This window comes from Vidua macroura, chromosome 1 (assembly GCF_024509145.1).
Source record: "Vidua macroura isolate BioBank_ID:100142 chromosome 1, ASM2450914v1, whole genome shotgun sequence".
Classification (NCBI taxonomy): Eukaryota; Metazoa; Chordata; class Aves; order Passeriformes; family Viduidae; genus Vidua; species Vidua macroura.
Genome location: NC_071571.1, coordinates 93,571,413 through 93,587,474, shown reverse-complemented (window position 1 = coordinate 93,587,474; position 16,062 = coordinate 93,571,413). Strand labels below are relative to the sequence as shown.

Genomic DNA, 16,062 nt, shown 5'->3' with positions numbered 1-16,062 from the left:
CTTCAGTCACCGTGACTCCATCACAGAAAATTTGGCTTACAAGAAAATATTGAGCACAAAGTGCGAAACAAGATGCCTGCGTCAGAATGAGTGATAGGGGGGAAGAACTGGCCAAGCTGACACAGCAGCTCTTTTTCTATTGTATTGTTACACACACCCCATGTGTCATCTGATGGAGTGGTTTACTGCCTTTGGTTTCATGAGGGATTCAGGACAAAAACCAGAACCTAGAGTTTATTGTGAGGTCAGACCATGAAAACCAGGCCCATCCAAATGTACAACACGGCAGGGATCTCATTCTTGTCCAATTCCTACTGATAGCCACCCACTTGCAGTGGCTGCTGTGCAGGCACTCACTTTTCACGAGTGCAATGAGCTCTGCTGTGCTTTTAGGCTGCTGCACTTAAACTTAAATCAGCGTCCTCTCAAAGGCATGATCTCAATTTTCACTCCTCAGAGTGTCTCTGGCTCTGACCTCAGTGCTTAGCTCGTGTCACAATGTTACTATCACTTATTTTGTGACTCTGCTTTAAGGCAGTGTACACCAGGTGGATTCAGGTCAATGACAACATGAACAACCTGAGCATTTTAGTAGGGCCTGTGTAACAGGTTGTGCAGGGTTTCTGTCTCATAAACTGGTACTGGTTTAAACAGTAGCTGGCAAATACAAAAATGCTGGTTTTATATTCTGCCTATGGTTCAAGAAGCTGCTCCTTCTAATGCTGGTCTTTGTGGTGTGCATTTCTGTAAAATGCCTCTGCTGGATCTTGACCCTGTCTGTTTTAACATTAAACAAATGTGGACATGTAGGTAGTGTTTACAGTTCCACATTTTGCTTGCATGAGCAGATTCAGTTCTCACTAAGCATGAATATTTCTGAAATTTCATGGGGAAATATGAATTCATTTTATTAAATGCACACTTATGAAACACATTGTTTTGTGGTTTTATTCTATATTATTTTGATTTTATTGTCTGTAATATATTCTACATTTAAGGCAGCGTGAGAATGTAGATTGTCTGATTTGACTGCTGACTATAGGAAATAACCCAAAGCATTTTGAAGTCAAACTGTAAGTGAAACCACCAATACATTTGTTCTCCATTGGTTTGAAATCTCATTGTTGTGTGCAGTTCTTCTTTACTTCAAAAAGAGCTGTGAACTGGTCATCCACAACTCTGGCTAACAGTGCCTGCAGGATGCTGTGTTAGGCAATAGCAACTCCAGTTACAGGACACCACATCTTTACCTGAGTTCTGAAGTATCTGAAGTAGCAGCATCTGGTTTTTCTGTAATCTTTTTCTTTCTCTTGAAGAAAACAGGGAGCTGGGGATACTGTGCAAGATATGATGGTCTTGCAACATAATTTCATATAAAATTTTCTCCAAGCAATTCTGAAACAAGAAAGGGAGCCAAGGAGGAGTAGGAACAGCTGAGTAGTTTTCTGAAGTTAGTTTTAATTGAGAAGACTTTGCTTACTTGAAAGAAAAAAGTCATTTGCAGGAAAGCATTGAAGAAATAATGAAAGCTTTCTTTTACTGATGATGAGCAATCTCAAAAATGCCACAGAACAGAGGCAGAAATAAATCATGTTATGTTCTCTTAATCAGAAGCTGCTATTCTTCCACAAATCCTCACTATAAGCCAATCTTGGTGGTGTTAAATGTAAAATTTCTATTTGTGCAAGTTAGAAACATGTTTCAGGGCTAATAGATTTCCCACTTGTTGCTTGTATGGCAAGAAAGTGTTGTTACATCATCGCTTCTTCAGTTTCTTGAGGTTGAAAAGTACTTTTTCCACCAAAATAGTTGTAATTGATTTTTATTTTGACTGTTCTAATTGTGGACCTCTAAAGCTCATGGTATTATGGTTTCTTTTTCCCTGCTACTTTATTCTCCAGCATTACACGCTGCTGCCCTTTCTGGCCACGTCAGCACAGTGAAACTGCTGCTGGAGCACAAAGCCCAGGTAGATGCTCTGGATGTGATGAAACACACCCCACTCTTCCGAGCCTGTGAGATGGGTCACAAGGAGGTGATTCAAACACTCATTAAAGGTCAGCTCTCAGGGCTTTACAAACCTGTTCAAGAGTTCTGCTGCTCTTCCTGTGGGAATGGGAAATAAACAGCTGGGCAAGAGGTGGGGTAGGAAATTGCTTCCCTAAAGCAGGTTTTGTTTGTAAGTTCCCCTTGTGAAATAGCCCTAGTGAATCTAAAGGATTATCAGTGCTGTGCAAAATGGCTAGAAGTGTTAAATACAAAACTTTCAAAATTGGGATTGTTCTTTGCAAAGCTCATTTCTGCTCAAGCCTTTGCAAGTACATCCTAGTCTCTCAAACTAACTCTTCCCGTAGCAAGTACTTTCTTTTCTTTTTATTTGTTTGGTTTTTTTCCCCAGTAAATAAGATCAAATTATGCTTTCTTCACCTCTGTAAAAAAAACATTCTTAGGGTTCTTTGAAGGCTTTTTATGTGAGTCTTTATTTTTTTTTTAATACAGATAGATATCAAAAGCCTACATCATTAATATTTTCTTCTAGTTGTTTTTTTAAAGTAATATTTTGTTTGTAGACAGAAATAGGATTTAACAAAGTACACAGTTTTAGATAATTGTAGAATATCTGCTGAAGGGTAAGAAGTACAGTGAAAGAACAGTGGCATTTTAGATGCAAAATTCTGTCATTTTAGCTTCCCAGAAACATCTCCTTCCTACTTCAGACATTATTCCACTTAGGGATAGATGACGTATTCCAGGCTAAAGTTTGCAAGTTTTCCATCAACCAGCCTTTCTTACTGAAAATGTTCTTCCTTCCATGATCTGCTGGGCATATTTTAACCTCCTGTTAAGCTCTTCCCCCCACTCCCTGTGCCATTTAGCTTTTGTAGATGCAAGAAGCTTGGCTATCAGAATCTTTGTTTTTAATTAAATATTTTATGATATAGAGAGTCATTGTTGCTGGTTCATTCAAGTTCTTGTATCTGTGGAGTTTTACTTTTGAACAGAATTTTTACATTTTGCATGAACATATAGAGAAATTAATTATCTGCATAAGAGAGTCTTAGCATGCTTGAATTGAAAAAAAGCTTATTTTAAAAACTATTATTACATTGGGAATATTTAATCTTGTCTGCTTTAGAGATCTAAAAAGACATATAATCTGAAATCTAATTTTTAGGAGTTATTTTTAAGAAAGAAAGGTTCTAATGAAAATTCATAGACCTGAAACAAATAAAATGGGTTTTTGATAGGCAATTGATAAGTCTGGATATTCTAAAGCATATTAGAGGATAGTCAGAAGATTGTAAAAAAGTTAGATACCTGACCTTCTTTGAAACTATTTCGTTCCCAATTAATTTTGATTTAAGTTTAAGGATTTGAGTAACAAAATTGAAATTGCTTTCTGAAATACTTCTCTGAATTGTCAGTTTATGAAATTAGTTCTAATTGAACACAACTCACTCTTTTCTTAGCATTCAGTGGTATTTTCTTTTTGTGCTCAGAAATGTATTTGTTTTTACAGGAGGAGCAAGAGTAGATTTGGTTGACCAAGATGGGCATTCACCCCTTCATTGGGCAGCCCTGGGAGGAAATGCTGACGTGTGCCAAATCCTGATAGAAAATAAAATCAACCCTAATGTGCAGGATTATGCAGGTAGAACACCTCTGCAGTGTGCTGCTTATGGAGGTTACATTAACTGCATGGTAGTGTTGCTGGAAAACAATGCAGATCCAAATATTCAGGATAAAGAGGTATGTTGTTCTTCTTCACTGAGGTATATCATTAACTTTAGAATAACCATAAATCAAAACATTTTCCTTTTCTTCAAGGTCATTCTCTTTTCCAGGACATAGAAACATCTGTGCTGCTGTTTGTCACAAAAGGAAATGCATCCTGATGTCATTTTCCCTATGACTTCACTTCTAAAATCTCAAAAGAAAAGTAGTATTTTAATATGTAGCATGAATTGAAGATTAGTATTTTTCCAGATCACTTTTGGTTTTTCCTTATCGAAGTGTGATCATATGAGGAGTCATATTAATGATCTGATTTCTTCTATAATTCCTTATTAACAGCTGACATGGGAATGTGATTTTAGTCTGTTCTCCAGAATAGAGAGAGAAAGAGAGCAAGTAAGAAAGTAAGGTACTGCAAGTGAGATTGCACAATAATTGCTTCAATTGTTTGTCCACATTAAGTATCCACATGTGTATATCTCTTCCAGGTTAAAAAAAAAAAAATCAAAACACTGATTGGTTTATGTGTTCTTTTGTGCCATTATTCAGGCAATAATTGAAATTAGGAGCCAGAATAATTGTGCAACCTATAACAGATTTCTTTGTTATATGACGTAATTTCTCAGAAGTCAGTAGAACCTCATCAGTCAAAAGAGCTTCACCCAATTTATTGAAATTTTCTGTAGCTATTTGTCGTAGGGCATAGATAATTCCAGGTAATGGAAATGTGGTTTTCATTATGAATTCTACAGAGCATGCTGTACATCTTTTGCAAAGAAAGCAACTCTAAGGCTAGTCTTCTAATGTTACTTTTCAGCTGTTTTAGGTGAAAAAGCACTGGTGTTGAAATCTTGTTAAAAAAAAATTTCATTTTTTTAAGTTTTGTGTTCTTTTTATTTTAACAAGGAAGTTTATTTAGAAGAACTGTTTGTTCTTTATGTCCAGAAAAGCATTGGATTACACTATGATTTATGACTTTTATTGTGATGTGGTAGAGTTTGGGGGTAATGTTTATTTTTGTTTTGTTCTATTGTTTTACAGGGCAGAACTGCCCTGCACTGGCTCTGCAACAATGGCTACCTTGATGCTATAAAGTTACTGCTTGGCTTTGATGCTTTCCCCAATCACATGGAGAACAGCGAAGAGAGGTACTGCTTGTCTCAAGGTGTTATTTTGTAATTGTGCCAAAGCACTGCCTTCCATTTAAATGTTAAATGTTCAGATGCTGCAAGAGAATTGTCATCTTGTATCTCAGAGGAGTGCTATGACCTTAGGCTTCAGTGTAAGCAGCTTTTCTGATGTGAAAGTTCCCTTCTTTAACTAAGACATTGCAACTTCAACTTTTATACTTCTGAACCATCTTCTGGAAGTATTTACTCACTCTAGTCTTGTTGGAAATATTAAAGATCTATCTTATTTATAGGGAGTTGAAGGCAGATATGTATGGACAAAGGATGAAAAGGCAGTTCTGCTGCTGTTGGAATAGACTGGAATTTTACTTTTATATTTGATACAAATACGGCAAGAAGAAAGAGAATGGGAGAAATGTAATGTTATGTTTTTAAATGGTGATTACAAAGTACCTGGTGGTACTGTATTCTAAAGGCCTGGTTTTAAAAAAAAATGTCTCCTATAATCATAAAGAGATGGCACATTTGCATCTCTTTTCTTTGTCTTTCATTGACATATAAATAATAGATTTTTAAAAGTGATTTGGGTTGTGGAGTTCGAATTAGTCACCTGACCATGAAGATAATTACTATTAGCAGAAATTTCTAATGCCTTTTTTTAGAGTAGATGACCTCCTCATAATTATAAGATTATGAACAGCATGCCATATAAATTTGAATATTTCAGCATTTTAAATAACTTAAGGTGTTTGCAACCTCATATTTCAATTTTTGACTTCTGTACTTAACCCCAGATTTTAATTGCTTTCTTCCTCTATCATTTTTCTTTTGTTCTCCACTCTAAATCACTCAGATCTCTCTTCCTTTTCTGTTCTTATTTTTTCTTGAGAAACACAAACGAAAGTATAACTAGTTTCTAATTAAGTAGTGTCAAGGCTGTCTTTAGTAATTTTTGATAGAAAATTGAATAAACAGTTTTAATTAAATTACTTTTAATAAGTAAGATTAAAAGCCACAATTTTGCCAGATTGGAGACTGCTGTTATCCTTACTTTGTAGAAATTTTCTCATGGTGCTCAAATGTCAAGAAAAGACCTTGAGCTGGTTTATTACAGTCATTCAGATAGTATATTTTTTTGTTTCCCTTCTGGAATTAATATATATTTAATGTGTAAATCTAGATTACTCAACGTACAACTAGCAGTATTCCAAATGTCTGCTGATAAACACTAGTGCATGTGCAGGACAAAAGAGATCCCCAGTATTTCTAGATGGATCCATCTTTTAATACAATTCTCTTAAACTACATATAAAAATTGCATACTTGCATCTTAATAAATATCGACAAACTTTGTGTTATTGTTAAGAGATTGGAAGTTTGGAAAGTGGAAAATCAAGTTAAGTGTTGTAAGAAGAGGAAAAATAACATCATGGATAAGATTCACCTGTAATTGGATGAAATTGGTTTTTAATCAGTAACAATTTCACTACATAGTGGCTTTTTTTTTTTTTTTTTCAAATATTCCTATAGGAAAAAAAGCTTCCCTTCTTTACTTTCTTAGAGAGTAGTATGAGATACCAGTTAAAATGCTAACATAGTTGTTATAACTAAAAGATTAGAGAAAAGATAGAACTGAGATTGCATCAAGAATTTTAAAGCACACTCTTGCTTGCCAGATATGTGATCAAGTGCTAATCTGGAGGCTATTGGGTTTGTTGTTCTTTGCAAATTTATTTTGTAGTCCAGCTTAATGTCTTGGGTGCATCAAGCTGCTGCTTGACCACCTTCATGTTAAATTGCCTATAACAGCTGATGGCTGATGTCTTCATATGGTTCCCTGTGAAGCCAGCTTGATTTAAAAGCTTTCTGCTTTAGAGAGAACCAAGGGAAAAGGAAATTTACACCAAGCTGTGAACTGACACAACAGAGGAGTGTATGTAAGTGTCCAGTCATAAAAACCCCTCTTCACATTTGATTTAAGTGATCTTTTTACTTTCAAAGGTAGCTCAGATGGAGTTAGAGAATCCACGTTTAAAAATATGGATCTTCATGACTGCTAAATTAAACTTCATAAAGTTTACTTTAGTATCTTTTGTGTCTTTAAAGTATTCAACATAAGGAATACTTCCAAAATGTGTTTTTCTAAAATAATGTTCCATCTGAAGTTCCCATCTCTAGGTTATCAAAATGCTAGGTTATCTTTAAATGCTATCAGCCACACACCTTGACATCCAAATTTTCATGTTATGTCACTGTCTTTATTCCTGCAGACACTTCAGTTCAGATACTGTTTATCCTTCCATCAAGCCATTGCTGTGTGGCAGGTCCAATTGTGCTTTCTGTCTGTTTTTCTTTACTTACCAGTGCTGCGTCCCAGCAAGTTACCATCAGCAAGAGCCCTAATTTTCACAGTCAAATGCACTGACATTTGTTATTGGATAGTCTTATGTTACATGGTCTTGATTATGGTTTGTGACTGATAATTTTCAGTCAATAAATGTCTTTCCCTGAAGTTTCAGTGTTAGTGAGGGAGCTAGGTAGATTCTGCTCCCATGTCGACAGTGGGTAATTTGGGAATTATTTTGAAAAAGGCCTAGACATCTTTGCTACCATTAAAACCCAAAGCAATTTAATATTTTGAAAACCTGTGTCCATTTGAAAACAGACTTAAGTTTTCCTAATACCCTAAAAAAGACATTATCCTTTGATATGGATCTAATCCTGTTGCTCTGTCAGTCATAGTATCTTCAGTCGATGTTATAGAAGCTAAGCCAGATTTGACAGTAGATTTCTAGAACTTAAATGCATATGGAAATAACACAAAAATATTTTAACTTACTTTTTCTTTATATTTCTATATGAAATATTCAATCACACATTTTAAAGACTGCTTTTTAAAAGCATTTAACACTGTGGATGGGGCTTTGGGAGATTTAGTCCAAACACTTCAGGTTCCCCTCTCCCCCCTTCCATATTAGGAGGCTAAAAAAAAGCTTTAAACATAACCACAGTGTGTAGAATGAATAAAGTAGCAAAACAATGCCTAAAAAGATGAGAAAAACAGCCCACTGAAATGGTGCTTAATCTATCTTCATACTAGAAGTTGCTTTATTATGAAATGAGGGTGAAGAAAAGCACCTTATAACTGGAATTCTAGATCAATAGTAATGGTTTTTGGTTTTTGGTTTTTTTTTTTTTTTTTAGATATACTCCACTTGATTATGCCTTGCTTGGTGAACACCATGAAGTGATTCAGTTCATGTTAGAACACGGGGCTCTGTCTATAGCTGCCATTCAGGATATTGCTGCTTTCAAAATTCAGGCTGTCTACAAAGGATACAAAGTTAGAAAGGCTTTTCAAGAGAGGAAGAATCTTCTGATGAAACATGAACAGCTGAGAAAAGATGCTGCTGCCAAGTAAGTCTGAGACTTGAAATTTACTCCAGCACATAGACATTTGCTATAAGTTTGTATTTATCAATGTATGACTGTTCCTCATCAGTTTTTGTTCCTCTTGGTAAAATTCAAACTGAAGGAAGCATATAACTTCCATATAACTATAGACAGATGGAAGTTATTTTCCATATAATCCCAGTTTAAATAACAAACCTTGTATAATATACTATAGCAAGGCAAAATACCAAAAGCTTAGGAAATAACATGCTAGTGTCCATTAACTTTGCCTGATATTCTGTATGATAAAAATGCTTGGAAAACATTTATCACTTTAAGGTAATGAAAATAATTATTTGCCTATCAAGTCTTGATATCAGTTTTGAACAGAAATTAATCAGTAGCTGAGGAAAAAAAAACTGAAAACAAACCAGAGAAAGCCTGATTTAATAAGGCTTAACTTAAGTTTCTCTAGCAACCTGGGCTCCTGGTTTCTATCTGCAACTTCATTTTGGGCCTTATTATTCTCTGCACTTATATTTTGTGGTCTTGATTTAGAGAGTTCCTATGAATTGGTTATATTGGATTACAGATAACTAACATATGCAATTCAAATTGTTATCAGCAAGATGTGTAGGTTCTGGCTGAGTTTCAGCCCAATTTAAATGTGGTAATGGTAGCACAGTGGTGAAATTCTAAATTCAGAGGGTACGTAAATGGTTATCACAATACATTGCTTGGTCAGAGTTTACCCTTAAGATTCTTAGTATGAAATTAGCAGCTGATTCTGAAATGAAAAAACATAAGTCTGAAAAGATTTCTGCATGATTTGGGAGTATTATTTTGATAAAGAGAGATCATATGAAAAAAGCACACAACATAATTATTCCACCTAGAGGTATTTTTGCTGCATCTGTGCATCACAGACAAATTCAGCTGCACTCCAGTCTGTATCAAATTTGGTAGTTTGATGTTCTGCATAATTGGCCAGTCAGACCTTCATTGGGTTTGATTGCTGCTACTATAAAACAATTATTATTCCCCAGGAAGAACCAAATCTAGAAATACTGGGTAACTCATCTCTTACTCACATCTTTATGTCCTGAAGTTGTAACCTGTAACTCTCCTACTGTTTGCCTTTTCTGCTGAAATCAGTGTAAAGCCAAAACTATGCATGGAGAAGCTGCCTTGGAAAAGATTTCTTTTTAATGTGGAGGGCTCTTCTTATTGCTGTGTGGTCACAACTGACTTTACCAAATTAAATAATTTTATCCTTTGTGATGACAGTCATTTTTGGAAAAATCTCTGATCCACTATGTAGAAGATTAAATGGAAAAGAATTGCCTCATGGAAATTTGGGGATATTTTTATAATCGTTTTCCTTTGTGAGTTTCTGATGTAGTTTCTGAAACTTACTTAGCTGTTGTTGATTTGTTTGAAAACAATAGAAACAAAGTCTGTGTACCAAATACCATAAAAAGAGAATTACAGTACAATTGGAGTGTACAAGCAAATCAGGTTGTCACATAACAAATTTTATTTAATTGCAATTTTATGATCTGTAATAAACTGAAGGGGACATTATGTTGTCATCATTCTGCGTCCCCATCTGTGCATTCCACAGCTAAAATTGGCCAGGGTGTTCCTGCATACAGAAAACTATTATCCCTACTGGTGTTTAAAAATCTGGTCTCCAGATAAAAGTAGACATTATGTGGGGATCCAGAATGATGGTGAGCTTCTAGATTGAAGACACACACCCTCTCCCCAACTATTTCAGTGTAGATATTTAAACTTGCTTTGTAATATGTTACTTTAGAGAGTCTCTCTAAGATAAATCACTCCTAAATCTACTTGGGTTTAGATAGTCTGTTCTTTTTCTTTTTGGTTTTTATTTTCCTTTTTACCATGACAAAAAGTCAGCCAGCATCTCATACCTATATTATTTTCTGTTAAAATTACATTCACTGTATTTAAATACTATAGAAATGTTTCTATACAAACACCTTCTCCCATGTTTTCTCCTATATCAAAGAAATCATAATTTATAAAATGAAGTTTGATGAAGGCCAAAACAACATGCACACTATTATGTCACTGAGCAAAGAGACACACACCAGGAGACCAATTTGAGTAAGCTGGGAATCCTTGACAGAGCTCAAATGTAAAAGTGCGGTTTCCAGAAGGCAGAAGCTGGGACAAACTACAAAGGCAGAGTGTAAAAACATTGCTTGGGCATGTAGATGGTGTCAGAAACACCAAAACTCAAATGGAGTTGAGACTTCAAAGACATGTTACAGGTTACAAAGTGAGACTGTGCCTCTACATTAATAAAAGTAGCAATACATTAGTAAAATGCTGAGCAAGGAATGTGTGGGCCTGTTGCTGAATGGTGCATTTAGTGACAACAGACACAGGTGTGGCAGAAGTACTCAATGCCTTCTGTTCCTCAATCTGCCAGGCCTCTTTGCTAAGAGAATTGGTTCAAGGAGGAGCAGAACTGCCAGCTGTGAATAAAGATTAAGTCAGGCTTGAGAGAACTCAGCCTACACAAGTCCATGGGACCAGGCTGGCTGCATCCAGGGGTACAGAAGGAACTAACTGATGCCCTTAAAAGGTCACTTTCCAATATCTTTGAAAGATCACAGAGACCAGGGAAGGTCCCCTATGATGGGAGGAAAGAAAATGTTGCACCCAGCTTCAAAAAGGGCCAAAAAAAAAAAAATCTGGGGAACTGTAGTCTGGTTGGTGTTTCTGATCTCTGGGAAACTTTTAACAGGCAAAAGCTGGGACAAGAGATTTTGTCCCAATGGGAAATAAAGATAAATTCTTTCACCCTTGGGACAATCAACCAGTAGAACAGCCCAAAGAGGTCTCTGTCCATAAAGGTTTTCAAGACATAGCTGGATAAAAAACTGAACCACCCAATTTGACCCTGTTAGCCTTCCTGACTTCCTGAGATCCCTTCCAGACTTTAGAAACAGGATTTTGGTTTACTTATTGCAAAACCAGCTATTTAAGAAAATAATATTTATGTGTTTAAAACATATTCAGAGAAAACTAATTTCCAATGTACTGGATTTTGAAAGGGCTGCAGAACTCATTCCTGATTTGTTCACCTCCCCTTTCAATTTCTCAGGATAAGTTCCTGAATCCATACTTCTGTTTTTCATTCTGGCTAGTTGAAGGAAACTGATTGAGAATGTGGATGTGAAAGGGAAATGGATGAAAGTGAGTAAGTAGCTCATGATATTTAGGAAGAGAAGAACAAGAAGAAAATAAGCAGTTCAATTAAACAGCCCTCAGTAGATTTAGAAAATGTTCTTATGCCAAGAGGGTACAAGTAGATTATGAGGTTTTTCGGAAGACTAGTGGTTAGCGCTGCATGCTGAGAAAAGATAGGGGAGTGTGGCAACAGAGAAAATAATGAGCTCTTCAGCAACCTGAAAAGGGAAAGCAAATATTGGAAATTTGATGTAATTACTAAAATTGACAGTAAGAAGAATGTACAATGATAAAGCTAAACAAGCTGAGGTGCTAAATAAGAACTGACAAAGGATGTGAGGTAGATATCACAAAAAAAACATTGTAAAATACTCATTGGAAAAGGAAGAGTGAAAAACCAGTTGGCCCATGAGAGATGCTAAGTAGACTGAACTGTTCTGTGGTTTTTTTTTTTTTTTTACACTTCAGAATAAATTACATCAAACTAACTCAATTTTCTTTTGTGTCTGAATAACAAGTTTTGTGGCCATGGAGAAACAGTAGCTGTCATTCAGACTTGCCTGAAGTCTTCATACTTCCTCATGGGAAATTTCTTATTTGTCACCTTTAAGCTGGAAGTGTATATTGATAAGAATTTCACATAAATCCATCATGAATTTGTATTTTCATTTAAAAAGTAAATTTGAATTTGAAAATAACACCGAGATGCAGAAGATTGTAAGCACATTGAAGACTAAATGAGAAATCAGAATGGTGGTAAAATACATACAAGAAATGACTGAGGAAAAAATAGGTACTTAGGTAAGAGCTAACAGACTGCTCTAAACATTTGGGAAGACCCATCAACATAGGAATACTGGACAGAAATTAACTGTCATCTTAACACTTTTATTAAGGACTATCAGTTTAAAAGATAGTTATAGATCAGAGGCTGAACACATCATGAGTCAGTGGTATCATTCTTTTGAAAATAATCATCGTGCTGGATTGTGTAGCAGGAGATGCTGTTTATACAACATGAACTATAACTGCTCTTAGTCCAGAGAAATCTCTACCAGTAATAGGATCATACCTGGAGATCTATTTTCAGTTGAGATTTTTTTAAGTAAATTTTTGGGGTTTTTTTGCAAGGATAACTTTAAAAACGCTCTCCTTTAAAATATCCTTCAGCGTATAGATAAAAAAGTTAAGTTTCTATTCTTAACAGAATAGAAAAGGTTGAATTCATTTTAGCAGAATCAAAAATGCAAAACATCTCTGTGTCTTCACAAATGTGCATGTAAGGCTGTAACTGTTCCTTTTCCATCTGCTAAAGTCTCAGTTTTCATTCTTTCACTTTTGCAACAAAATATGAGCTTATGACCATTCAGGACAAAATTATGTTGCATTTGCAATGGAAAATGTTGGCCTGCCAGCTCTGTTAGCACTGTTGAGCTGTAGCTATCTAACTTCAGAGCCCAAATTTGGAGCCTGTTCGGTTTGCCAGAACCTCCTGAGAATCACTGAGAGTTAGAAGTTAGAACCTGAAGTTAGAATCTTGTCTACTTCCTTCACTAGTTCATGAAACCTAGCCTCTTAAATTGGACATCAGTAAAACTTGGAAATTTTAATTTCAAAGAGATCCTTCACTGTAATACAAACTGAATTTCTGATTAAATAAAGCAAAACACAAAGGAAGGGTCTTATGTATTCAGGAGTCTATTATTCAACTAAGCTGTACTGTGACAATTCTGATGATGCTTTATGAATAGGGAGCTTTGAAATCCCTTCCCTTTATTCTGTCTTCAGTTTAATCTGAAAAATTAGCACACAGATAAAACCTTTAAAGAAAAAAACACTTTTTACTTCTTGGTTTCTGGTCCTGTGTCATTTGAATAACTTTACTGAAGTTATTGTTTTGGGTTGATCTGCTCATCAGAGGAGTGCAGGTCACTCCAGCTTGATTGTGTATCACACAGCCCATCTCACACTTCCTTTTCTAATACCCTGAATAGAGGACATTGGTAACAGGCTGCCTATTCTTGTGAAGAATAGAAAATTACTATTCTGTGAATAGCAAGATCTGATTTATCAGCTCAAATGGCACAGTAATGGCAGTGAGATCCATACTGTACACAGTCCCAACATCCCCACACAGTCCGGTTGTGGAATGCCAATATTAATTGAAAGCAGCCACTTTTTTTTCATGCCAGAGGGAATACTGAATCCCAGGCTGCTAGGAGTGTATTTTTTTAGATCAATTAGCAGCTTTCCAGGTGCAAAGTTCAATCAGCTTCTTCTGCAGAGTATACTTGATAAGATAGCACTGACAGATAAAGTTAGGGCTTCTGGCTGGCAGCTCGCGCTGCAGTGACACGCGCTGGCAGTGACACCACTCACAGGAACTGGGGCTGGCGTGCTGCATAACTCACCTGTCACACGCCATGCTGGGAGGTGATGTGGCAACAGTCTGCACACTGTGTTGGAGCACTGGAAGCAAGTTAAAATACCAGGCAGCTACATGATACGGCATTTACCGCCTGTCCGTTCCAACAGGAAAAGTGTCACTTCATCCAACAACCAGGGCTTAATTTATAAAAATGAATTCAGTGGGAGGTAGGCATGTAACATTTGCCGTGTGCTATTGGGTTTATTCTGCTTGGTAGGAACAAGAATTTAAAAGATAAAGTGCAATGATAGCCCACTATATTTCAAAATGGGCTGCAAAATTTTATTCAATGGATGCACCTTTCCTAAGTTTGTCCAAAATTCTCTTTTATGGCTACATCATTAAGAGATGCATGACTTATTTAATTTTGCAAATCCAAATGTTACCATTGTAATGGCATACTATGTGCATACAAGTTTTTAATTCACAGCTCATATTATCAGTATTTGTCATTTAAATGACTTATAATGTTTATGTAAAATTAATTATCCACTAATGACAAATACATAGCAGCTAGTTAGTATCAGTAGCTAGTTCAAAATTGGTTTATAATTGTCTGTACTAGCTGACACATTTAAGTACAAAAAATAATTTTCAAAGATATTGTCATCTGTTAAATTTTTTTGCTTTTCAAATACAGTGCGTTGCATTACTATTCACATGAAAATATTGCTCATTAGTAATTGCAAACACAGTTACTAGTGTAATGATTAATTTTTGTATATTTATAAAACCCCCTAAATTTAGTTGTTTTCAGTGAGTGTTTTAAGATAAGTCAAAACAACTGCAAACTGAATGGGCAGCTGGCTGACAGGGACTTAACCTTCATCAGGCTGTAGCTGCAAGACAGTTGTTGTTTTGGATCATGCTAAGACATTTCAATGCAATACGTGTCCTTTTCTCACAAAAAAAGATGTCAAGTCAAGGTTTGTTGTGACAGTGTCAGATTTTTAGAGAGGAGTGTGTTCAAGTTAGATATATGCTCCCAAGATTTAATCTTCAAAATTCTTATGGTATGGACTGTAATTGCAGGAAACGTGAAGAGGAAAGTAAGAGGAAAGAAGCCAAGCTGCAGAAAGGGATGCAGAACGTGGAACAAAACAAGTTTCAAGTACAACAGAATCCCACAAATCGGGAGAAGGCCACCAGTGTCCCACGGTTAGCCAACAAAGCAACTGACACACAGAGCAAGAGGCTTCTGTCCCTCAATGCTTCACAGATCCAGCCAGGGAGAAACAGCAGAGGTTCACCTAAAGCTGGTCATGACAAAGGGACCCCAAAGGAGAGCTGCCTGTCAGCAGAGCCTCAGAGCGAAGGTCGTAAGATCAGGCAAGGTTTGTGATCTTCTTTAATTGTGCTGTTTATCTGCTTTGTCCACTTCTTGGGAGTACTTCATATATAGAATCCATTTTGTCTTTCTCTGATTTCATATTCTTTCATCAGTGAGCAATTTGTGCAGCAGGGCAAAGTTAGATACAGATTCTTTTGCTCTGGGTGAAGTAATGAAATGTGGGTGAAGTAATGAAAAACACCAGCACAGTGTCTTACGGTCTGTATAAAAATGCCTAGAATATGTGAAAACAGGTTGTGGGCAATTGTTCTATTAGTTGCACCATTCAGAGAAAATAACATTAAAGATATTTGACATATCTGTGGTGCACGTGAAAAATGTAAACGGAGAAATGGTAACTCTGGTTTTTAAACTAGATTTATCCTCTCGCTCAACCCAAACGGTGTTTGGAAGAATGCTGTGCCTTTTTTAGGTAATTGTTTTTGTTACTGAAGTGATTCCAGGAAAGTTGATGCAACAAGGGTTAAACCTTGAAGTTGTATAGTCAGTTCTCATTAGGTGTTTCAATCAATCCTCTTGTGACAAAAACTTTAATGGACTTCATTGGTCATTTCATTAGAATTAAATATAAATTTAGACCCTTTGGACTGTGAAAACTGTGATTCAGTTGTTGAGTGTTTTCTGATCTGGTTATCCAGTCAAAAGGGTATCCTGTTAGACATTACAAATATAAAAAGACATTACAAATATAGCATGGTTTCATCAGGTTTTGGATGATCCAGATGATTTTCTGGAATGACAGTATATCAAAGATCTCTTTCTTTTCTTTTTCCTCTCCTGTCAACCCTGTAACATCCTGT

At 36.0% G+C, this 16,062-nt stretch overlaps 1 protein-coding gene across 1 annotated transcript in view; it reads left to right on the top strand.

Moving 5' to 3' along the window:
- INVS (inversin) overlaps positions 1 to 16,062 on the top strand; it is an 81,955-nt gene that overhangs the window by 56,010 nt on the left and 9,883 nt on the right. Inside the window, exons 8-12 of the mRNA XM_054002340.1 lie at positions 1,902 to 2,057; positions 3,521 to 3,750; positions 4,777 to 4,883; positions 8,070 to 8,282; positions 14,944 to 15,245. Coding sequence (XP_053858315.1) covers positions 1,902 to 2,057; positions 3,521 to 3,750; positions 4,777 to 4,883; positions 8,070 to 8,282; positions 14,944 to 15,245 — 1,008 coding nt within the window. The remainder of the gene's footprint in view (positions 1 to 1,901; positions 2,058 to 3,520; positions 3,751 to 4,776; positions 4,884 to 8,069; positions 8,283 to 14,943; positions 15,246 to 16,062) is intronic.